We start from the raw sequence: 23,572 nt of genomic DNA on the forward strand, positions 1-23,572 counted from the left end.
TTTTATTACAGACAAGTCTTTTGTGAGTGACTCTGATTACAAACCACTGTATCATGTTATGATCTGACTTTACTTTTTCAGAGCTCATTATACCAGATCACGCCAATGTATTTTACGCCATGAACACTGCTGTGGATTTTAACTTCATTCTGAGGAAAACAGCTACAAGGTTTCAGAATCTTGGGTCAGTGCTCACACGAGCATCAAAAAGTTAATCAAACGAGGACTGTGATGGAATGTGCCCCGAGGCTGAAGATAAAACTCTTCCCCTCTTCTAGTTCACACTCTAGGTTTACTGATAGAGAAGTGGTAGATATGGGACTGGGTTAGAGACATGTTTGGCGGTGATATCTCCCACAGTTGCTTATCCTGCTAACACTCACTGCTTAGACCCACACATGAACATTGGCTTTCTGGGTGCGGTGTGAGAGGTCGACCATTGCCCATGGAACAGAAACCTGCCAAGTGTCAGCATCTTAGTTCATGAGTCATAAACAATGGAAAACATAGAAGAAATTCTACTGAATTAACTTTAAAAAACTTGTTAACTGAGGTGAAGAAGTCGACGACAAAACGACGACCGTCCAACAATCTCAAAGTCTTGATTCTATCCCCCGACTATGTGATGTTTCACTGCTTCTGGTTAGACTATCCATGTGATGGATAAGGACCAAATATAAGACAATGGGCAATCTCCTCGGATGTTTTGTTAAAAGTTCAGTCTGATCCAATGACTGGAGGGTTTTTTGAAAAGGGCAGGGATCAGGAGGCTGAAATGTGGCATGGGATGTATCTTAAACCAACGTATGTGTTTCATAACTCTATCGATCTCATTTTCTAGTGATCATTAAATCGAAAGATGCAATGGAATGCAGTAGAATCATAGAATGGTTCCAGCACGGCATTGTTTAAAACTCGATCCCTAATCGATGGATGTCGACACCCACCGGTTGTAGCCCCTACTGCTGCCAACTCACAGAATAATAGACGGACAGCTTAGAAGGAAGCTATCCATCCCATACCAGTGTCAAGCACTCCCAGGACAAGCACAGCAATGGTTAGATACAACAACAACTTACATTTATATAGCTGCAGAATGTACACTGACATCAAAACCTATCTCAAAGCAGCAAAATGTCAACTCATCAGCCTGCATTGGATTGAAATCCAGATCCAGATCTACTGCTCAGCTCGACACACAGCCCACGAGTCATTCAGTGAGATCAGCAGACTGGTGCTTTGTCTGTTTGTTGGTGGGATGGGGGATGGGGGCACTGTGTTGCTGCTGGAAATGGAACACGAATTCCGCTGGCTGCTGCTAATGAATGTGAAGAATCATTTGCTGTAATAATGTGAGGAGACGTGTTACAAGAGTGGAGAGAGGAGAGGAGAAGCTTAGTCACTAGAGAGAGGTGTGTCCTTAGAAAAGCGTTCTCTGGTGAGAACAAGTTAAATTAAAATGTTCTGCACAAAGCTGGGAAATGACTAGAGAAGTGAAAATGAACTGTCTGTGATACGGGAGGCACGAGTGTGTTCCAACAATCCGCATGACATTATTGAAAACCACAACTGGAAAATTTCCAGCACAATTACTGGCAGAACATGCAAACAACTGGAACCTTCAGTCTCATTCAAGTACAGCAAAGTCTGTTCAAAACACTTGCCCATGGGCCAGTCATTACCTGAGGAATCAGGATGTGAGTGCGGCATCCATCTTGAATGGCAGTAAGAGAGAGATCACATTGTGTCTTCCATAAAATTGTATTAACCTGTCAGGAATTTGGGAAAATGTCTGTCAGAAAATCACTGGGTAGGTCAGCTGGAGTCGCTCCACGTCCAATCACTAACGTACAATGAATTAATGATTTACCTTCCAAATGCTCCCTGGGGCAATTGGTACCTAAACGCAGGGCAGCTTCATTTCAGCTGGCAGTGTGATTGTCTCTGGCTGGTGTGCAACTCAAATACTACGGATATGTTTTACAGAGTCTAAATATGTACTACTGGTCTCATTGACAGTTTTAAACAAGAGTTTCCTGAGGGCTCAGCTGTGAAGCCAGTGTGTAGCTGAGTTAGGAGAGTCCAGGTTCCATCTCTGATCTATGCTGAATTACCGTTTGGGGTGTTCCAATTACCCTCAGCACTTCTGGGATTGAAGAAAAATCCTCCTGCAGTGACCCCTGTCTGTTTGTGGATTTGGGTTGTGTACGGATAAGACCAGGCACAGCTGTTACACTTCTTAAAGTCAAATAACCTGTTGGCATTATATCTAGGCTCACACATTACGAATGGCCACATTGGTGATGGTACCATTGTGGTGCTGTGGAACCAAATTCTGGCATTTTTAGGTGAGGAAGAGAGAAAAATATTAAAAAGTGTCAGGAAGAGCATTGTCCTGCAGGTCTCGTGTGTGCTATAGCTTCAGGCTCACTCCCCAGTACCCTGTAACAGTCACCATGACCTTGATGAAAGCTTGTGTAATGTTACTTTTAGAAACAACAACGAATCATTACAAAGGTTTAATTTTCAGAATGTGTGTATGAGTTTTATCAATTCTGGAATAAAGTTCCTTCAAATGTGACATCTTGTCATTGCTGGGATAGTCCTTCCTCAATCTTCTCTCTCACAAACTTTCTATTTTATCAATACTAGTATTGCTATATAGTGCACAGACACATACTCCATCCTTTTCATAATAACCAACTCACTCTCGCTCGCCATCACTGCATCCACTTCTAATGACCAGCACACTCCATGCACACATGCACAGACACACAATCTTACTATTAATTATCAGTGCAATTTTAGTGAGTTACCATTAGTTACTGGTAAATTAAAGTTCCTTCCACCTATGGTTTCTCCCCTTGAAACCCACACTCATCTTTTTGCCCTCTTTGACTGCTCACAGGTGGCCTCCTGCTTCTTAGAACTTGTCTCACAATAGCTGTTGGCCTGAAACTACAAGCAAACATATTCAACCAAGGGAGACCCAATCACTCTCAGGTACACACAATAACCCTTGCAGACTGTCAAGTGATCAGACTCCAGGAATATCTCTAAGCAGAGTTGGCAAATGTGCCCATCTTCCTGGATCTGGGATTTCTACAGCACCTTTCTCGACCACCAGTTGTCCCAAAGTGCTTTACAACCAATCATCATCATAGGCTGTCCCTCGAACGAGGAGGACTTACTTCCACGAATTCACAGGTGTTTGAATGAAGGACCCGATGTTCCAGTCCTGAACTCCAATTGAAGGGTGGAAGATGCCTGTGTGTGGATTGTTTTAACGTGGGGTGACCGTTGTACACCAGCCACCACACGGGCTTGACAGAGCTAGGCCTTGGTCCAGTGGCAAGGGTTACCCAGGACGACTGGAGACCTGCTCTGCTGCACTGACCCAGTGCACACCTATCGCAGTGTGGGCTGGGCCGTGCTGCCCCTGGGCCCTCGGCTCTTCTGGGCCCCGAACCCTCATTCGCCGCTCCTCCGCCACGATCCCTCACCGTTCCTCCGCCATAAACATTCACTGCATCTCGCCACACTCGCTACTCATCCGCCCGACCTTCCCACTCCTCTGTACCTGGGCTCTGCCGATATTCCTGCCTACACTCCAAAACCACTGAGGTACTTTTGAAGTGTAGTCACTTCTGTAACAGGAAACATTGCAGCCAATTTGTGCACAGCAAGCTCCCACCAACAGCAATGAAATAATGACCAGATAATCTGTTTTAGTAATGTTGATTGAGGGCTAAATATTGGCCAGGACACTGGGGATAACTCCAATGCTCCTCTTCAAAATAGTGTCATGGCATCTTTTCCATCCACCCGAGAGGGCAGACGGGCCTCGGATTAACAGCTATCCGAAAGACGCCACCTCCGACAGTGCAGCGCTCCATCAGCACTGCATTGGAGTCTGGTCAGCCAAAGTTTTTGTGCTCAGGTCTCTGAGCCGGGACTTGAAGCCACAACCTTGTGCCATGGAAGCGAAGGGTGCGCTCCACTGGACCACAGCAAACCGGGAGAATAACCGAGTAACCTGCCGCCCGGTGAGTGGAACACGGCCCGATGTGCCTTTGCCGAACGCTCAGGGTGCGCGACTGCCCGAGGCCCCCTTCAACTGCATTTCCCGAGGTTATCGGGAGAGTTGGGGGTCCGGTAACACCCGCCCCGCCCGCCGTGTGGAGCCGGTAACTCCCGGTGCGGGGTAACTCCCGGTGTTGGGGCCGGTATGTACCGGTAACTCCCGGTGTGGGGTAACTCCCGGTGCGGGGCCGGTAACTCCCGGTGTGGGGCCGTTATGTACCGGTAACTCCCGGTGTGGGGTAACTCCCGGTGCGGGGCCGTTATGTACCGGTAACTCCCGGTGTGGGGTAACTCCCGGTGCGGGGCCGGTAACTCCCGGTGTGGGGTAACTCCCGGTGTGGGGCCCGGTACTCCCGGTGTTGGGGCCGGTAACTCCCGGTGTGGGGCCGTTATGTACCGGTAACTCCCGGTGCGGGGTAACTCCCGGTGCGGGGCCCGGTACTCCCGGTGTTGGGGCCGGTAACTGCCGGTGTGGGACCGTTATGTACCGGTAACTCCCGGTGTGGGGCCGGTACTCCAGGTGTGGGGTAACTCCCGGTGCGGGGCCGGTAACTCCCGGTGTGGGGCCGTTATGTACCGGTAACTCCCGGTGTGGGGCCGGTACTCCAGGTGTGGGGTAACTCCCGGTGCGGGGCCGGTAACTCCCGGTGTGGGGCCGTTATGTACCGGTAACTCCCGGTGTGGGGCCGGTACTCCAGGTGTGGGGTAACTCCCGGTGCGGGGCCGGTAACTCCCGGTGTGGGGCCGTTATGTACCGGTAACTCCCGGTGTGGGGCCGGTACTCCAGGTGTGGGGTAACTCCCGGTGCGGGGCCCGGTACTCCCGGTGTTGGGGCCGGTTACTCCCGGTGCGGGGCCGTTATGTACCGGTAACTCCCGGTGCGGGGTAACTCCCGGTGTGGGGCCGGTAACTCCCGGTGTGGGGCCGTTATGTACCGGTAACTCCCGGTGCGGGGTAACTCCCGGTGCGGGGCCCGGTACTCCCGGTGTTGGGGCCGGTTACTCCCGGTGTGGGGCCGTTATCTACCGGTAACTCCCGGTGCGGGGTAACTCCCGGTGCGGGGCCCGGTACTCCCGGTGTTGGGGCCGGTTACTCCCGGTGTGGGACCGTTATGTACCGGTAACTCCCGGTGTGGGGTAACTCCCGGTGCGGGGTAACTCCCGGTGCGGGGCCCGGTACTCCCGGTGTGGGGCCGTTATGTACCGGTAACTCCCGGTGCGGGGCCCGGTACTCCCGGTGTTGGGGCCGGTTACTCCCGGTGCGGGGCCGGTATGTACCGGTAACTCCCGGTGTTGGGGCCGGTTACTCCCGGTGCGGGGCCGGTATGTACCGGTAACTCCCGGTGTTGGGGCCGGTTACTCCCGGTGCGGGGCCGGTATGTACCGGTAACTCCCGGTGCGGGGCCGGGAAGCCGCCGGGTTGCCCCCGGGGGGAAAGCCCCTTTACACGGGGCGCTGGCCGGACTGTGACAAGTGCTGGGTCGGCGGCTCTCCCACTCTCAGCCCAATATTCGGGCTGAAAGCCGCAGTAACGCCGCGATATTCGCGCACGGACCAGCCGCTTCCCCTTTGCCGCTGAGAGTTTCCGAGTTTGCGATGGGCGGCGCCGGGGGATCGCCGCCTTCCTCCCACTTCCCGTCTGTGAAACTCCCCAGATTCCTCAACTCCCGCTCCGCCTGTGACCCAAAACCCGCGGGTGGAATTTTCAGAGCAGACACCAAGTGTACATCTCGTAACTCAAACTGGGGATTGGTGTATTTAATGTTATATGTATTCTATGGTATAATCAGATGTAAATGTTGTCATAGAATCTGCTGTAAAGATCTTTCACATCCTGACTGGTATAATCTGTCCGTTTCCTTTCAATTGAAGTGAATGGAAGATGAGAGGGGTATGAGAGGGGTTTGAGAGGAGGGATAAGTGAGACCTATGCAGCAGAGCAGGTCTCCATCCGTCCTGGTTAACCCTTGCCACTGGACCAAGACTTAGCTCTGTCAAACCCGTGCGGTGGCTGGTGTGCAACGTTAAAAAACCCACGCACTGGCATCTTCCACCCTTCAGGATGTAGTTCGGGATCTGGAATATTGGGTCCTTCATTGAAACACCTGTGAACTTATCCCTTTTCGGCGTGGAAGCAAGTCATCCTCGCTTCGAGGGACTGCCTATGTTGATGTACATATCTATACCATTTATGCACTTTATATAATCATAGGCAGTCCCTCGAACCGAGGATGACTTGTTTCCACGTCAAAAAGTTCACAGGTGTTTCAATGAAGGACCTAAAATTCCAGGTTCCGACTAAATCCTGAAGGGTGGAAGATGCCTGTGCGTGGATTTTTTTTTTAACGTGTGGAGGCCACCACACGGGCTTGACAGAGCAAAAAAAAATCCACTTATATGTAATATATCTATTAAATATAAAGTATTTTGTACTGTCCATGGTGTAAGTGTCAGCCATAGCTCGGGAGCAGTCTCGTCTGAGTCAGAGGTTGTGGGTTCAAGTCTCACTCCCGAGAATTGTTCACATTATCTTGGCTGACATTCCAGTGCAAGACTGAGGGAGTGCTGCACTGTCGGAGGTGCCTTCTTTCAGATTAGACGTTAAACCGAGGCCCTGTCTGCCCTTACAGGTGGATGTAAACGATCCCATGGCACTGTGTCAAAGAAGAGCAGGAGAGTTCTCCCCGGTGCCCTGGCCAATATTTATCCTTCAGCCAACATCTTTAAAACAGATTATCTGGTCATTATTTCATTGGTTTGTGGGACCTTGCTGTGCACAAATTTGCTGCCACATTTCTACATTTTAACAGTGACTATGCTTCAAAGGGACTTCATTGGCTGTAAAGCACTTTTGAGATGTCCGGTGACCGTGAAAGGCGCTGTATAAATCCAAGTCTGTCTTTCTGTACTATATAAGATATCTGTACTATATGTAAAGTATGTGTTTTGTGCTATACACAATTTCTGAACAATATATACTAGATATCTGTACCCTATATAAGTACCCTATATATATTGTGTTACACACACACTCTCTCTCTTATTTCTTTACAAGGTATCTCTTGTATCTGGTATCAGCCTTGGCTCTGTTGAGTTAGAAGGTTGTGGTTGTAAGCCCCAGTCTGGGAACTTGTGCACACAATCCAGGCTGACACTCGAGTGCAGTACTGGTGTCTCTCAGATCAGATGTTAAACTGAAGCCCTGTCTACTCTCTCAAAGATCATATAGAACTATTTGAAGAAGAGCAGGGTAATTCTCCCAGTGTCCTGGACAACCTTTGTCCCTCAAATGACATGATTAAAATAGATTATCTAGTCACTTATCTCTGTTGTTTGTGGGAGCTTGCTGTGTTCCAATTGGCTGCTGTGTTTCCTACGTTACAACAAGGCCTACACGTTAAAAGTACTTTATTGGGCGTGAAGCACTTTGGGATCATAGAACGGTTACAGCACAGAAGGCGGCCATTCGGCCCATCGAGCCCGTGCCGGTTCTCTGCAAGAGCACTTCAGCTAATCCCACTCCCTCACCCTTTCCCCATAGCCCTGCAAAAACAAAATCCTTCAGGTACTTATCCAATTCCCTTCTGAAAGCATCAATTGAACCTGCCTCCTCCAGCCTTTCAGGCAGTGTGTTCCAGATCCTAAACACTCGCTGCATAAAAAAGTTTTCCTTCATGTCACCTTTGGTTCATTTGTCAATCACCTTAAATCTGTGTCCTCTGGTTCTGGACCCTTCCGCCAATGGGAACAGTTTCTCTCGATCTGCTCTGTCCAGCCCCCTCATGATTTTGAACACCACCATCAAATCTCCTCTCAATTTGCTCTCCAGGTTATAAATGAAATTTCTTCCTTATAGCATATACAGCATGTGTACTATATTACTATAAATTGTATCTGAACTATATACAGGTACCTTTATACTTTAAAAAGTATCTGTACCATATAAGGTATTTACAATGTATAAATAATGTATACAGTATCTGCAGCATATACAAGTACTATATAAAGTGACATGCTATATTTACTGAACATTTTGTGTATATATATATATATATACATATGACATTATATCTTACAGTAATAACAGATAATGCAGAAATACAAAGCAGGTACTTAAGCTTCTGAAAAGAGTTAATGTTTTGGGTATGGAGTCTGGACCATAAGAACATCAGAAATAGGAGCAGGAGTAGGCCATACGGCCCCCTCGAGCCTGCTCCGCCATTCAATAAGATCATGGCTGATCTGATCATGGACTCGGGTCCACTTCCCTGCCCGCTCCCCATAACCCCTTATCGATTTAAAAAACTGTCAATCTCCATCTTAAATATATTCAATGCCCCAGATTCCACAGCTCTCCGAGGCAGCGAATTCCACAAATTTACAACTCTTGGAGAAGAAATTTCTCCTCATCTCAGTTTTAAATGGGTGACCCCTTATTCTAAGATTATGCCCCCGAGTTCTAGTCTCCCCTATCAGTGGAAATATCCTCTCTGCATCCACCTTGTCAAGCCCCCTCATTATCTTATACATTTTGATAAGATCACCTCTCATTCTTCTGAACTCTAATAAGTAGAGGCCCAACCTACTCAACCTTTCCTCTTAAGCAACCCCCTCATCTCCGGAATCAACCGAGTGAATCTTTTCTGAACTGCCTCCAAAGCAAGTATATCCTTTCTTAAATATGGAAACCAAAACTGCACGCAGTACTCCAGGTGTGGCCTCACCAATACCCTGTATAGCTGTAGCAAGACTTCCCTGCTTTTATACTCCATCCCCTTTGCAATAAAGGCCAAGATTCCATTGGCCTTCCTGATCACTTGCTGTACCTGCAGACTAACCTTTTGTGTTTTATGCACCAGGACCCCCAGGTCCCGCTGTACTGCAGCACTTTGCAATCTTTCTCCATTTAAATAATAACTTACTCTTTGATTTTTTTTCTGCCAAAGTGCATGACCTCACACTTTCCAACATTATACTACATCTGCCAAATTTTTGGCCACACAATTAGCCTATCTATGTCCTTTTGCAGATTTTTTGTGTCCTCCTCACACATTGCTTTTCCTCCCATCTTTGTATCATCAGCAAACTTGGCTACGTTACACTCGATCCTTTCTTCCAAGTCGTTAATATAGATTGTAAATAGTTGGGGTCCCAGCACTGATCCCTGCAGCACCCAATTGTTACTGATTGCCAACCATAGAATGAACCATTTATTCCAGAACCAGGGGACATAGTCTTAGGATAAGGGGTAGGCCATTTAAGACTGAGATGAGGAGAAACTTCTTCACTCAGAGAGTTATTAACCTGTGGAATTCCCTACCACAGAGAGTTGTTGAGGCCAGTTCATTGGATATATTCAAGAGGGAGTTAACTATGGCCCATACGGCTAAAGGGATCAAGGGGGTATGGAGGGAAAACACGAAAGGGATACTGAAGGAATGATCAGCCATGATCTTATCGAATGGTGGTGGTGCAGGCTCGAAGGGCCGAATGGCCTACTCCTGCACCTATTTTCTATGTTTCTATGTTTCCGACTCTCTGTTTTCTGTTAGTTAGCCAATCCTCTATCCATGTTAATATATTACCCCCGACCTTTCTTCAGAACAAAGGGATACCCCAAATGTTGTGTCTTTTCATTTTCACAGGATCACCAGCCCACTGTTATAAAACAAAAGCAAAGTACTGCGATGCTGGAAATCTGAAATAAAAACAGTAAAATGCTTGTAAAATATAATTGCAGTATATGTGGACAATTGACACAGCCTTAATAGCTCCTGTATGGCAGCACCACACAATGCAACTAGTGTCACCGTGACCCCACATGTGGGAAAAGCAAAGCTCCATCTTACAAATCAAACTTTTGTCATTCACTTTACTAGATAGGAATTTCCCAGAGCTCATGTAAAAATTGGATTGCCTGATCCAAACCGGGGGAGGTGAAACTCCCATGCACTTACTCACACTCTCAGTCTCTGCCCTCTATTATTTACATTCTCTCGCACTAGCTCTTCTTTCTCCCTCGGTCTCCATTCTTTCATTCTCTGACTTCTCTCTCTGTCTTCTCTCCTTTTCCCTCACCGTCTCCTTTATTTTCCCTCAAATACAATTTGTTCCATTTCCCTCTCCCTCACATTCTCCCTTTTTGTCTCTCCTCTTCTCTTTCATTCTCACTTCCTCGCACTGTTTGTCTTCTCTCTCTACCTATCTTCTCTCTTTCTCTCATACACAATTTGCCTCTGCTCTGTCCTCCATTCTCCTTCGCTCACACTCTCTCGGTCTCCTGTCTGTAGCTGTACTACAGTGATTCACACTCAGCAGTGCAAAGTTCTGCTGAAGGGTCTTCATTTGAAATGATAATCTGTCTTTTCCTTTTCACATGTTGGAGCTGCATTCTGTTTTATTAATAATGAAGCCTCCCTACCAGCCATACAAAAACATTACTAAAATGAAACAAAAATTCATTTGACCAGTCCAGCAGAGTGATGACATAATTCTGATTTGAATTTAAAAATAACCAGCTCTTACTGTTCCTCTGGGGCTTCCCAGGATTCCCTTTCTATAAGGTGTTAGGAGTTTTCTGATTTCCAGAAACTGAGCGGATTCTCTGTGCGATCCACAGACAGCAACAGATGTGTAGGGAAAGAGAACTGAAGACAGGAAAATAGAGAGTAAGTCAAAGAATGAAGCAAATAAGACAAAGGAAGAAGAGACATAAAGCGACAGTGAAGCAGCGAGGAAGGGCACAGAGTGAGAATGAGAGTTTCACCGCCTGGTTTGGACCAGACAATGCTGTTTTTACATGAGCTCTCTGGGAGTGTCAGGCTGGAGAGATTAACAGATCGATAAATAGAGAGATCCAGACAAAACATGAAACTGAGACAGCAAGAGAGAAATAGAGAATGACAGAGGGAAATAAACACCACCAATCAGAAAGAAAGATACACAGAAAATTAGAGAGAGCCAAGTCAGTCGGGGAGAGAGAATAGCAACAACAACTTGTATTTATATAGCATTTTAACATAGTGAAACGTCCCAAGGTGCTTCACAGGAGGATAATGCGATAAAAATTTGACACTGAGCTGCATTAGCGCAGATGATTGATCGAAGAGGTAGGTTTTAAGGAGCGTCCTGAAGGAGGAAAGAGAGGCAGAGAGGTTTAGGCAGAGTTCCAGAGCTTGGGGCCTCGGCAACAGAAGGCACGGCCACCAATAGTTGAGCGATTACAATCAAGGATGCTCAGGAGGGCAGAATTAGAGGAGCGCAGAGATCTCGGGGGGGAGGGGTGGGGCGAGAGGAGATTTCAGAGATAGGGAGGGGCGAGGCCATGGAGGGATTTGAAAATAAGGATGAGAATTTTGAAATTCAGGTATTGCTTAACCAGAAACTAATGTAGGTCAGCGAGCACAGGGGTGATGAGTGAGCGGGACTTGGTGCAAGTTAGGACACGGGCAACTGAGTTTTGGATCTCTTCTCGTTTATGTAGGGTAGATTGTGGGAGGCCAGCCAGGAGTGTGTTGGAATAGTCAAGTCTAGAGGTAACAAAGGCACGGATGAGAGTTTCAGCAGCAGATGAGCTGAGGCAAGGGCGGAGACGGGTGATGTTACGGAGGTGGAAATAGGCAGGCTTGGTTATGCTACGGATATGTGGGCGAAAGCTTATTTCAGGGTCAAATGTGACACTAAGGTTGTGAACAGTCTGGTTCAGCCTCAGACAGGAGTTGGGGAGAGGGATGGAGTCAGTGTCTAGGGAACGGAGTTTGTGGCAGAGACCGAAGACAATGGCTTCGGTCATCCCAATATTCAATTGGAGAAAACTTCTGCTCATCCAGAACCGGATGTCAGAACTGGACAGGCACACAGAAGTAACAGCAAAACCAGAGTGGGAGGAGGGAGAGGGAAAAAAACCCTGGAAAATAGGCATGAACAGGGGAGAAAACAGGAAGATATAGGTGACAGACAGAAAAAAACCCAGAAATGAAACGAAAGCCAGGGAGTTAGAGACACAGAAAGAAGCCTAGAAATTGCTGATTGCAATATTTACAGATGAACACAGCACTTTCTTGTTTATCTTAAATGGGTTAAAGGCATCTGACAAAAATGACAGATAAAGGAATTTCATAGGAACACATTAAGATTCATCATTAACAGCAACCCCTCAGCTAGGGAGGCAGAAAGAGAAAAATCATGAGTTAGAGATGGACAGACATCGAGTGAGTGAGAAACAGGAGATGGAAAGAGAGGGGCAAACAGAAAGAATATAAGAAATAGGAACAGGAGTAGGCCATACGGCCCCTCGAGCCTGCTCCGCCATGGCTGATCCGATCATGGACTCAGGTCCACTTCCCCGCCCGTTCCCTGCTTGTTTATATCCATCTTAAATTTATTCAATGTCCCAGCTTCCACAGCTCTCTGAGGCAGCGAATTCCACAGATTTACAACCCTCTGAGAGAAGAAATTCCTCCTCATCTCAGTTTTAAATGGGCGGCCCCTTATTCTAAGACCATGCCCTCTAGTTCTAGTTTCCCCCATCAGTGGAAACATCCTCTCTGCATCCACCTTGTCGAGCCCCCCTCATAATCTGATACGTTTCGATAAGATCACCTCTCATTCTTCTGAATTCCAATGATTAGAGGCCCAACCTACTCAACCTTTCCTCATAAGTTAACCCCCTCATCTCCGGAATCAACCGAGTGAACCTTCTCTGAACTGCCTCCAAAGCAAGTATATCCTTTATTAAATATGGAAACCAAAACTGCACGCAGTATTCCAGGTGTGGCCTCACCAATACCTTGTATAACTGTAGCAAGACTTCCCTGCTTTTATATTCCATCCCCTTTGCAATAAAGGCCAAGATACCATTGGTCTTCCTGATCACGTGCTGTACCTGCATACTTTTGTGTTTCATGCACAAGTACCCCCAGGTCCTAATTGCAGCATTTTGCAATCTTTCTCCATTTAAATATTAACTTGCTCCTTGATTTTTTTCTGCCAAAGTGCATAACCTCACACTTTCCAACATTATACACCATCTGCCAAATTTTTGCCCACTCACTTAGCCTGTCTATGTCCTTTTTTGTATCCTCCTCACACATTGCTTTTCCTCCCATCTTTGTATCATCAGCAAACTTGGCTACGTTACACTCGGTCCCTTCATCCAAGTCGTTAATATAGATTGTAAATAGTTGGGGTCCCAGCACTGATCCCTGCAGCACCCCACTAGTTACTGATTGCCAACCAGAGAATGAACCACTTATCCCAACTCTCTGTTTTCTGTTTGTTAGCCAATCCTCTATCCATGCTAATATATTATACCCAACCCTGTGAACTTTTATCTTGTGCAGTAACCTTTTATGTGGCACTTGTCAAATGCCATCTGGAAGTCCAAATACACCACATCCAAAGAGTTACTCACTTAATCCAACCACTTTCAGACTTCTTACTATCACTGCAACTCTTAATTTTTATACTTTTCTTGTTTTTTTCTGTATTTTATTTCCCTGTTCTTTATATACTTCATCCTCAGTCTGTACCTCTCTTTCTTTCTCCCATTTTGCTCTGTAGGGTGTCTCTACCTCTCACTCTGTGGTCAATGTCTCCAGCTCTTTCTAGCTTTCTCTGTGCCTCTACTTGTCTATTTGTCTCTCTGTTACTGTCTGTTTCACTGTGTGTGTCTCACTGTATGTATCTCTGTCACTCTGTATCTCACCGTGTCTCTCTGTTTCTCACCGTGTCTCACTGTATGTGTCTCTGTCAGTGTGTGTCTCCCTGTGTCTCACTCGGTGTGCCTCTGTCGCTCTGTGTCTCACCCTATATTCGTCTCACGTCTGTCTGTCACCCCGTGTGTGCTTTTATGTACCTCCATCATCTTGTGCCTTTGTTTCTCTCGTCTGTCTGTATGTCTTGTTTTGTGTCATTCTGTATGTGTGTGTGGTTTCAGTGCTGTATAAAATGGAGAAAGCTTAAGCAGTTGTCAAAGCTCTATCCTTCTCACCCTGTGACTCTGCCTCTCTCTGTCATTCTTTCACTTGCGCCTGTTTCTCTCTGTGGCGTGCCTATCTCTCCGTTCCTCTCTGGGTTGTTAAGTTTCCGTGTTTCGCTGTCTTTGCTCGCTGTTGCTGTTTGGTTTAATTTTTCCCCTTCCACTCTCACTGTTCTTCCTCTATCCATTCAAAGTCTGGCTGGGTTCCACTGACATGGCCTTTTCCTCCGCCTCCGCTCCGCCGGGTGAATCCTGAACACTTCAGCGCCTCCTCCCCGGGGAAGTCCAGTTCATGGGCTCTGTCATCACGGAAACTTCCTCTTTAAGGAAACATAAAGGGCCGAGAAACAAATCGGCTTCAGAGCCAACACATCCGTGTCCAGGAGCGGATCTGACACAAAGTGAGAACAGCTGGGGTCATGTCAGACAAAGAGGAACTGAGCGAAGTGACAGTGAGCCAGACCGTCAGCAGCTGGGAGCTGGACCGGGGCCGGGGACCGGGCCAGTGTGAGCGCCGTCTACTCTCAGTGCTCCTAGCCTCCGTGCTGCTGCTCTTCCTCATCATCGCCTCCCTCCTCGCTGCCTTCTGGCTCCTGATCTATCCCAAGATAACTACTGGAGACAAAGTAAGAAGCTGTCTATGTGCGCTGCATTGCCTCGGGAGATCCCTGCCTTAGTTCAGCTGTTCCTTCACTAAAGCTGGGCTCTGAGCTCAAGCCTTAGTCCTGCCCTCTGGCTGCAGAAGCTGCCTGGCCTGCTGACTTTTATTTTCATAAAAGCGTTGTGTTATTCCGGATTGAATTCAGCAGGCGGCAGGGAACTCGATGCCCGCCCAGTGCTGCGGGCTCGGCTTGTTTTGTCCCATTAGGTGCTCAGTTTGTGACCTTTCACCAGAATTGGATGCTTTCAGTCTCTGTGCATGGCTGCCACTTTTATATTGGGACTTTTGAGCTGTTGCTTATCGTGACTACTGACCAATATAACTGAAGGATAACATGTCAGTAATTTACAACATGGCCCTAAATGGGCTCGTCTTGTATTCAAAATGCAGCTTCTATCTGGATGATGAATCTATTTCTATATTAGTGAAGCTGTTGTGAACTCTAGTACCAGGTCATTTTAGCAGTTGTATATTGTCCTCCCTACTGTACATGGACCCAGTGCCTGTGTATTTATGAAGGGCGAGGCAAGGGTTGGGCTCAGTGGCGAATGGCTTCAATGGTGTTAACACATCTTGTCGCGGCTCACACATTAAGAATGGCCACGAGAGTGAAATATCAGTGAATAGTCAGCAGGACAAAACAAATAGATACTGCCATTGTGGTTACAGACATGGACACAAACATAGATTTATAGACTGGCAGACACACCGATACATGCACACACAAATGCTCACACACACAGAAATGTTCACACACGTGCACCAACACAGGTTGTGACAGAGGGTGTGAAGTCAAAGATTTCAAGAGTTTTTACAGGAATTGCTTCTATCCCAGCGTCTAATTTGATTGTCCTGTTTGTATTGCAGTTCGCTGTGCACTTGTTATCAGAACTTGGTAAGTGGTCCTTTAATTATCCTTAAAAATAAATTGTATAAATGTGTAACTAGGCTAGGTGTGGAGACACAGCAAGAGGCTGAAAACACGTCCTTGGGAGTGTTTGATGGGACAGTGTAGAGGGAGCTTTACTCTGTATCTAACCCCCTGTACCTGCCCTGGGAGTGTTTGATGGGACAGTGTAGAGGGAGCTTTACTCTATATCTAACCCCCTGTACCTGCCCTGGGAGTGTTTGATGGGACAGTGTAGAGGGAGCTTTACTCTGTATCTAACCCCCTGTACCTGCCCTGGGAGTGTTTGATGGGACAGTGTAGAGGGAGCTTTACTCTGTATCTAACCCCGTGCTGTACCTGCCCTGGGAGTGTTTGATGGGACAGTGTAGAGGGAGCTTTACTCTGTATCTAACCCCGTGCTGTACCTACCCTGGGAGTGTTTGATGGGACAGTGTAGAGGGAGCTTTACTCTGTATCTAACCCCCTGTACCTGCCCTGGGAGTGTTTGATGGGACAGTGTAGAGGGAGCTTTACTCTATATCTAACCCCCTGTACCTGCCCTGGGAGTGTTTGATGGGACAGTGTAGAGGGAGCTTTACTCTATATCTAACCCCCTGTACCTGCCCTGGGAGTGTTTGATGGGACAGTGTAGAGGGAGCTTTACTCTATATCTAACCCCCTGTACCTGCCCTGGGAGTGTTTGATGGGACAGTGTAGAGGGAGCTTTACTCTGTATCTAACCCCCTGTACCTGCCCTGGGAGTGTGTGATGGGACAGTGTAGAGGGAGCTTTACTCTGTATCTAACCCCGTGCTGTACCTGCCCTGGGAGTGTTTGATGGGACAGTGTAGAGGGAGCTTTACTCTGTATCTAACCCCGTGCTGTACCTGCCCTGGGAGTGTTTGATGGGACAGTGTAGAGGGAGCTTTATTCTGTATCTAACCCGTGCTATACCAGCCCTGGGAGTGTTTGATGGGACAGTGTAGACGGAGCTTTACTCTGTATCTCACCCCGTGCTGTACCTGCCCTGGGAGTGTTTGATGGGACAGTGTAGATGGAGCTTTACTCTGTATCTAACCCATGCTGTGTTAGATCCTAATGACAGCAGAAAGTCACCAAAACAAATTCAATAAAAATAGATGACAGTAAAAGAATGCATTTGTTACCTCAGTAAGGAAACGTTTACACTGATGAGGGACTGCCCCTGTCTGGGCTGTGGGTGAATTTTGAGGCCAATTCTTTAGTTTTATGTCACTAGTGAATTGCAGCTCATTTGCATGGACTCTAGGTTATCATTAGAAGGATGAAGGGAGAAGTTAGAAGATGTGTTATAGAATCATAGAAAAATTATGACACAGCAGAGTTATCCAGCCTAATCCTACTTTCCAGTACTCGGTCCGTAGCCCTGTAGGTTAAAGTACCTTTGAAATGTGGTGAGGGTTTCTGCCCCTACCACCCTTTCAGGCAGTGAGTTCCAGACTGCCACCACCCTCTGGGTGAAGAAATATTTTCTCATCACCCTCTAAACCTCCTACCAATTACTTTAAATCTATGCGCCCTGATTCTTGACCCCTCTGCTAAGGGAAATAGGTCCTTCCTGTCCACTCTATCTAGGCCCCTCATAATTTTATACACCTCAACTAAATCTCCTCTCAGCCTCCTTTGTTCCAAGGAAAGCAACCCCAGCCAATCCAATCTTTCCTCATAGCTAAAGTTATCCAGTCCAGGCAACATCCTCGTAAATCTCCTCTGCACCCTTTCTAGTGCAATCACATCCTTCCTGTAATGTGGTGACCAGAACTGCACGCAGTACTCCAGCTGTGGCCTAACTGGTTTTGTATACATCTCCAGCATAACCTCCCTGCTCTTGTATTCCAAGCCTCGGCCAATAAAGGCAAGCCTTTTTAACTACCTTATTAATCTGTCTGCTACCTTTAAATATCTATGGACATGCACTCCAAGATCCCTCTGTTCCTCCACACCTCTCAATATCCTCCCCAAATGCATTACCTCACACTTACCCGGATTGAATTCATTTTGCCACTTTTCTGTCGAACTGACCAGTTCATCGATATCTTCCTGCAGTCTAGAGCTTTCCTCCTCTCGGTCAACCACTCGCCCAATCTTTGTAACATCTGCAAATGTCTTTATCATGCCCTCTACATTTAAGTCTAAAATCATTAATATATTCTACAAAAAGTAAGGGATCCAGTACTGAGCCCTGTGGAACTCCACTGGAAACAGCCTTCCAGTCACAAAATCTCCCCTCAAACATTACCCATTGCTTCCTGCCACTGAGCCAATTGTGGATCCAATTTGCCCCTCTCCCTTGGATCTCATGGGCATTTCTTTCTTGATCAGCCTGCCATGTGGGATCTTGTCAAAAGTCTTGCTAAAATCCATGTAAACTACATCAAACGCACTGCCCTCATCGACCTTCCTGGTTACCTCCTCAAAGAACTCAATCAAGTTAGTCAGACACGACCTTCTCTGAACAAATCCATGCAGACTGTCCTTGATTAATCTGTGTCTTTCTAAGTGAAGGTTTATACTGTCCCTCAGAATTGATTTCAGTAATTTTCTCACCACTGAGGTTAAACTAACTGGCCTGTACTTGCTTAGTTTATCCCTTCCTCCCTTTTTAAACAATGGTACAATGTTAGCAGTTCTCCAATCCACTGGCACCACTCCTGTACCCAGGGAGGATTGAAAAATGATGGTCAGAGCCTCTGCAATTTCCTCCCTTGCTTCTTTTTATTAGCCTCAGATATATTACATCCTGTCCTGGTGATTTATCTACTTTCAAGGATACTAAATCCCTTAAAACTTCCTCTCTTACAATGTTTATCCTGTCCTCTTCAAAGTCGACATTGTCTCCCTCTTTTGTGAAGACGGCCACAAAGTATTAAGTACCTTACCCACATCCTCCGCCTCCACACATAGATCACCATTTTGGTCCCTAATTGGCCCTATTCTTTCCTTAGTTATCATCTTGCTCTTTATATAGTTTGGGTTTTCTTTGATTCTACTTGCCAGTAGTTTTTCAGGCCCTCTTTTTGTTTTCCTAGTTTCCTTCTTACTTTCACCCCTGCACTTTCTATACTCTGAGGCTTTCTGCAACATTTGCCTCACGATATCTGATATGGCTTCCTTTTTTTGCCGTACCTTACCCTGTATACACCTCGTCATCCAGGGGATTCTAAATTCGGCAGCTCTATCCTTTTTCTTTGTGGGAACATTTTTACCCTGAACTCCATGTACCTCCCACTGCCCTGGCACTGATTAATTTCAAGTAACTGTTTCCAGTCTACTTTTGCACAATGTTTTTCACACATTGTTATTAGCTCAGGGATAGATTTTGAGGCAGAGAAAATAACATCATTTAAAAGGGAATTTGATAAGATTTGAAAGGAAGTACATACAAGGATGCAGTAAATAGGATTAGAGTGCATAGCTGCAGTTGATAAGGCAGCACCAATACCAACTGGTCTCCTGTGCTGTAATTTCTATGATTCATTGAGTTCCTTCCTCTCGCTCACTCAGCCCTCAGTTCCCTTAATGTTACTACTTGAAAATGCTGACATCATGTCATGTCATTTAGTTAAACATCTGAAACCAGTAATGTTTCCACCAACTCAGCTCAGTTGGGCAGCATCTTCAGCCTGAGATTCTACTTATATTCATTTGAAGAGTCTGCCAGTGCTGATGTGATCTGCTTTTCTCCAAACTCACTCGGGACACTTTTGCAATGTTCACAGCTTGAGATGTTCAGCAGTGCAGAATGACTCGAGCAGTTTGAATGCAGTGTAAAGCAAGTTATTAACAATAACAATGTACACACAGGCAGGAGCTTTCCATTCCTTTTCCAATATTCTCTCTCTCTTTCTACTGATGGTGAGTTTCACTGCGTCCAGATCCCACTGACTATTCCTTGTGTAATGAAGGGCAGTGAGTGTCAGATACTATTGTAGGTAATCATGAGTGCTGTACACACTCAACATCATCTACACACTCAACATCATCTACACACTCAACATCATCTATTCACTCAACATCATCTACACACTCAACATCATCGACACACTCAACATCATCGACACACTCAACATCATCTACACACTCAACATCATCTACACACTCAACATCATCTACACACTCAACATCATCTACACACTCAACATCATCTACACACTCAACATCATCTACACACTCAACATCATCTACACACTCAACATCATCTACACACTCAACATCATCTACACACTCAACATCATCTACACACTCAACATCATCTACACACTCAACATCATCTACACACTCAACATCATCTACACACTCAACATCATCTACACACTCAACATCATCTACACACTCAACATCATCTACACACTCAACATCATCTACACACTCAACATCATCTACACACTCAACATCATCTACACACACATCATCTACACACTCAACATCATCTACACACTCAACATCATCTACACACTCAACATCATCTACACACTCAACATCATCTACACACTCAACATCATCCACTCACTCAACATCATCTACACTCACTCAACATCATCTACACACTCAACATAATCTACTCACTCAACATCATCTACACACTCAACATCATCTACACACTCAACATAATCTACTCACTCAACATAATCTACACACTCAACATCATCTACACACTCAACATCATCTACACACTCAATCGCAACGTTTGCAGATAGAGATAATAGATTAGCTGCAGCAAATCTATTTAACCTGTTTCAATTGTGTCTCTAGATAACACCAAAGCTGTAAAATGGTTAAGTGCCCCTGGGCTGGGAAGCAGCTATCTGGGCAGTGGATTCCGCTTTGAAAATCAGGAGCTCCGCACTTCCAGGGATGGAATGTATTATGTGTACGCCAAGCTGAAAGTCTACTGCTCTGTTGTAAATCAGTGCAAGAACAGTTCGTCAGTCATCTTAGATATTACTCAATGCACTGAAGACAAATATTGCGTCTCTATATTGAGCATGGAGGTGAAAGTGCCTCAGGAAGAAGAGGAGGAACAGGAGCCCCGGACTGCTTTTGATTACTCGGGCACGTTAGTCCAAATCTCAGCCAAGAGTTTGATACGAGCCGAAATCAAAGGTTTACGGCAGGAGGACAACATCACCCCAGATTTTGACCACACATACTTTGGAGCTTTCCTGATAGAAAGCTAGACTTTCTCTGATCTGTACAACTGTCAGCACTTTAACAAACTTCACAATTGTGGATCTTAGAGAAACAATCTGTGTGCAGCTCAGGGACTGTGGCAATGCTATAGGTGCGGCTATTTATAGTTACCTAAATCTCCTCTGACTGTGGGCCTGTTTGAATCTGTTTTTGGGGAGAAGGGACTCAACGCTTATGTCTCACTACATGAATTATTTATATAAGAGCGTTTATTCCCTGAGAGGCAGTGTGTCAATCAGCAGAGGGGGTTATTGGGCATGTTGTATGTCCTCTTTGTCTGATGTTCAGATTATGGTATTCCCAAATTTGGGAATCTCTAACTAAACCTCTTTTTGTGAGAGATGAATATTTATGTAGAACATATTGCATTGCACTGTTTGGAGAAGTAGTGTCCCTTCAGTCTGTTTCAATGTTCAGGAAGAGATGAAAAAAACCTTTAATTCCCAATAGATTCCCACACTTCCTGAATATATATTTCACCATTTCACCATTCCATTTTATGGAGATTAGAGATGCAGCCAGTATTTTGTAGTCCTCATTCTCAAAGGGTGCAGAACATCAGCTAATCACAAGGCAAAGGCTACCAAACATTCAATGCTATGAATGAGACAAGGAAGCCTTGTAGGACAGTTTGTTAGTAGTGCTGTGTCTCGGTACAGTGCATTAATGCACAGACACAGTGCCACAGAATCACGTCTCCAAAATTCCCCATAAGGAAGTTTGAGAGGGTTAAAGTTGAGGTGAGAGAAAATTGGCAAACAAGCTATCCTGTGCTTCCTGGAGTCTCCCTGCTTCCGGCTTGAGTATGGCACTGTTACCCTATCAGTACTATCCCTTTAATGACTTGGTAACATAAGATGAACCTGTGTTGTGCAGAAAGATTCAAGGAAGCAGGTGCCAATACTGGAGAGGAGTAGTCTCTGGGTTGCACGGGTAGTGGTTGTGGTCTCTTGAATATCTCTGGTGTCATGGATTACTTTGTCACAATAATACAACCCTTCTCTTCGAGGAACGTTATTCTATCTCTATAAGAAAAATGCTCTTTCTTGCTTAGACAAGAACTAAAAGTTAATCTGAGGGTGGCAGAGATTGGAGTAGCTGGCACTCCTCACACACAACATAAACCCAGTGCTTACATTACATTATTTGTATTTCCATTGGAAAGTCACAGAAGGACACTGTTACTACACATTTACATTAACTAATGTAATATTATCATTTGAACATAACATGTTTGCACTAATTTATTGCTTGTATATTGTATTATATTTACAAATTATCTACATTTTGTAATATTTATGTTATTTATAAAAACAGGCTGTTGCAAGATTGTATTTACTGGTAATATATTTTCCTGTGTTTATAATTATGATGCAATATTCTGCTAAAGTCAAACAGTACAAATGTGTTTCTTGCCTTCCTTGTCCTGCTGCTAGATTAGAAAGTCTGCGGTTCTCGGTCCCAGCCATTCCTGGCCCGAATCACTGGCCCCTGCCGGGTTAGGATTCCACACGCTTTGCTAAAATGACCACGTTTAAGAGCCGCAATCGAGCAGTTATTATCGGCCATGGAATGAACTTCAATCACCCAGCCGCATGCTGATGTGGTCTTTACTGGACTGCCCCTGACCAGCAGTGGGAAACAGAGGGAGAGAGGGGGGGGGAGAGAGAGAGAGATGGGGGAGAGAGAGAGAGAGAGATGGGGGGGAGAGAGAGAGAGAGAGATGGGGGGGAGAGAGTGAGAGAGAGCGATGGGGGGAGAGAGAGAAAGAGAAATGGGGGGAGAGAGAGAGAGGGTGGGGAGAGAGGGGGGGGAGAGAGAGAGAGAGAGAGCGAGAGAGAGAGAGCGCGAGAGAGAGCGCGAGAGAGAGAGAGCGCGAGAGAGAGAGCGCGAGAGAGAGCGTGAGGGGGAGGGGGAGAGAGTGTGAGAGGGGGGGGTGGAGAGAGTGAGGGAGAGAGAGAGGGGGAGGGAGAGAGAGAAGGGGGGTAAGAGAGTGTGTGGGGGGGGAAAGAGAGTGTGCGGGGGGGGGAAAGAGAGTGTGCGGGGGGGGTAGAAAGAGAGTGTGCGGGGGGGAAGAAAGAGAGTGTGCGGGGGGGGAAGAAAGAGAGTGTGTGGGGGGGGTAGAAAGAGAGTGTGCGGGGGGGGGGAAAGAGAGTGTGCGGGGAGGGAAGAGAGTGAGGGGGGGAAAGAGTGTGAGGGGGTGAAGAGTGGGGGGGTGAAGAGTGGGGGGGGAGAGAGTGGGGGTTAAGCGAGAGGGGGAGAGAGTGTGAGGGGGAGGGGGAGGGGGAGAGAGTGTGAGGGGGAGGGGGAGAGAGAGTGTGAGGGGGAGGGAGAGAGAGAGTGTGAGGGGGAGGGAGAGAGAGAGAGAGAGATGGGGGGGGAGAGAGAGAGAGATGGGGGAGAGAGAGAGATGGGGGGAGAGAGATGGGGGGAGAGAGAGAGAGGGTGGGGAGAGAGAGAGATGGTGGGGAGAGAGGGGGGAGAGAGAGAGAGAGAGAGAGCGCGAGAGTGAGAAAGAGAGAGCACGAGAGAGAGAGAGAGACAGAGAGCGCGAGAGAGAGAGCGCGCGAGAGAGAGCGTGAGGGGGAGGGGGAGAGAGTGTGAGAGGGGGGTGGAGAGAGTGAGGGAGAGAGAGAGGGGGGAGGGAGAGAAAGAGGGGGGTCAGAGAGTGTGTAGGGGGAAAGGGAAAGAGAGAGTGTGTGGGGGGGGAGAGAGCGTGTGGGGGGGGGAGAG

The 23,572-nt window shown here is 46.6% G+C and overlaps 2 protein-coding genes across 4 annotated transcripts in view; both read left to right on the plus strand.

Annotated features, from left to right (window-relative positions):
* Positions 1-2,538, plus strand: part of LOC139237862 (ral guanine nucleotide dissociation stimulator-like 1) — a 95,939-nt gene extending 93,401 nt beyond the window's left edge. For all 3 annotated transcript variants that reach the window (XM_070867093.1, XM_070867095.1, XM_070867094.1), the window contains one exon: positions 82-2,538. In XM_070867093.1, coding sequence (XP_070723194.1) covers positions 82-215 — 134 coding nt within the window. In that variant the 3' untranslated portion in view covers positions 216-2,538. The remainder of the gene's footprint in view (positions 1-81) is intronic.
* Positions 2,539-14,445: 11,907 nt separating this feature from the next.
* On the plus strand, positions 14,446-22,173 carry LOC139237781 (uncharacterized). Its single transcript, XM_070866966.1, has 3 exons — positions 14,446-14,687; positions 15,590-15,617; positions 20,402-22,173. The coding sequence occupies exons 1-3, from the start codon at positions 14,481-14,483 to the stop codon at positions 20,824-20,826; spliced, it is 660 nt and encodes a 219-aa protein (XP_070723067.1). The 5' UTR covers positions 14,446-14,480; the 3' UTR covers positions 20,827-22,173.
* The last annotated feature ends 1,399 nt before the right edge of the window (positions 22,174-23,572 follow it).

Source organism: Pristiophorus japonicus, chromosome 24 (genome assembly GCF_044704955.1).
Source record: "Pristiophorus japonicus isolate sPriJap1 chromosome 24, sPriJap1.hap1, whole genome shotgun sequence".
Lineage (NCBI taxonomy): Eukaryota > Metazoa > Chordata > Chondrichthyes > Pristiophoridae > Pristiophorus > Pristiophorus japonicus.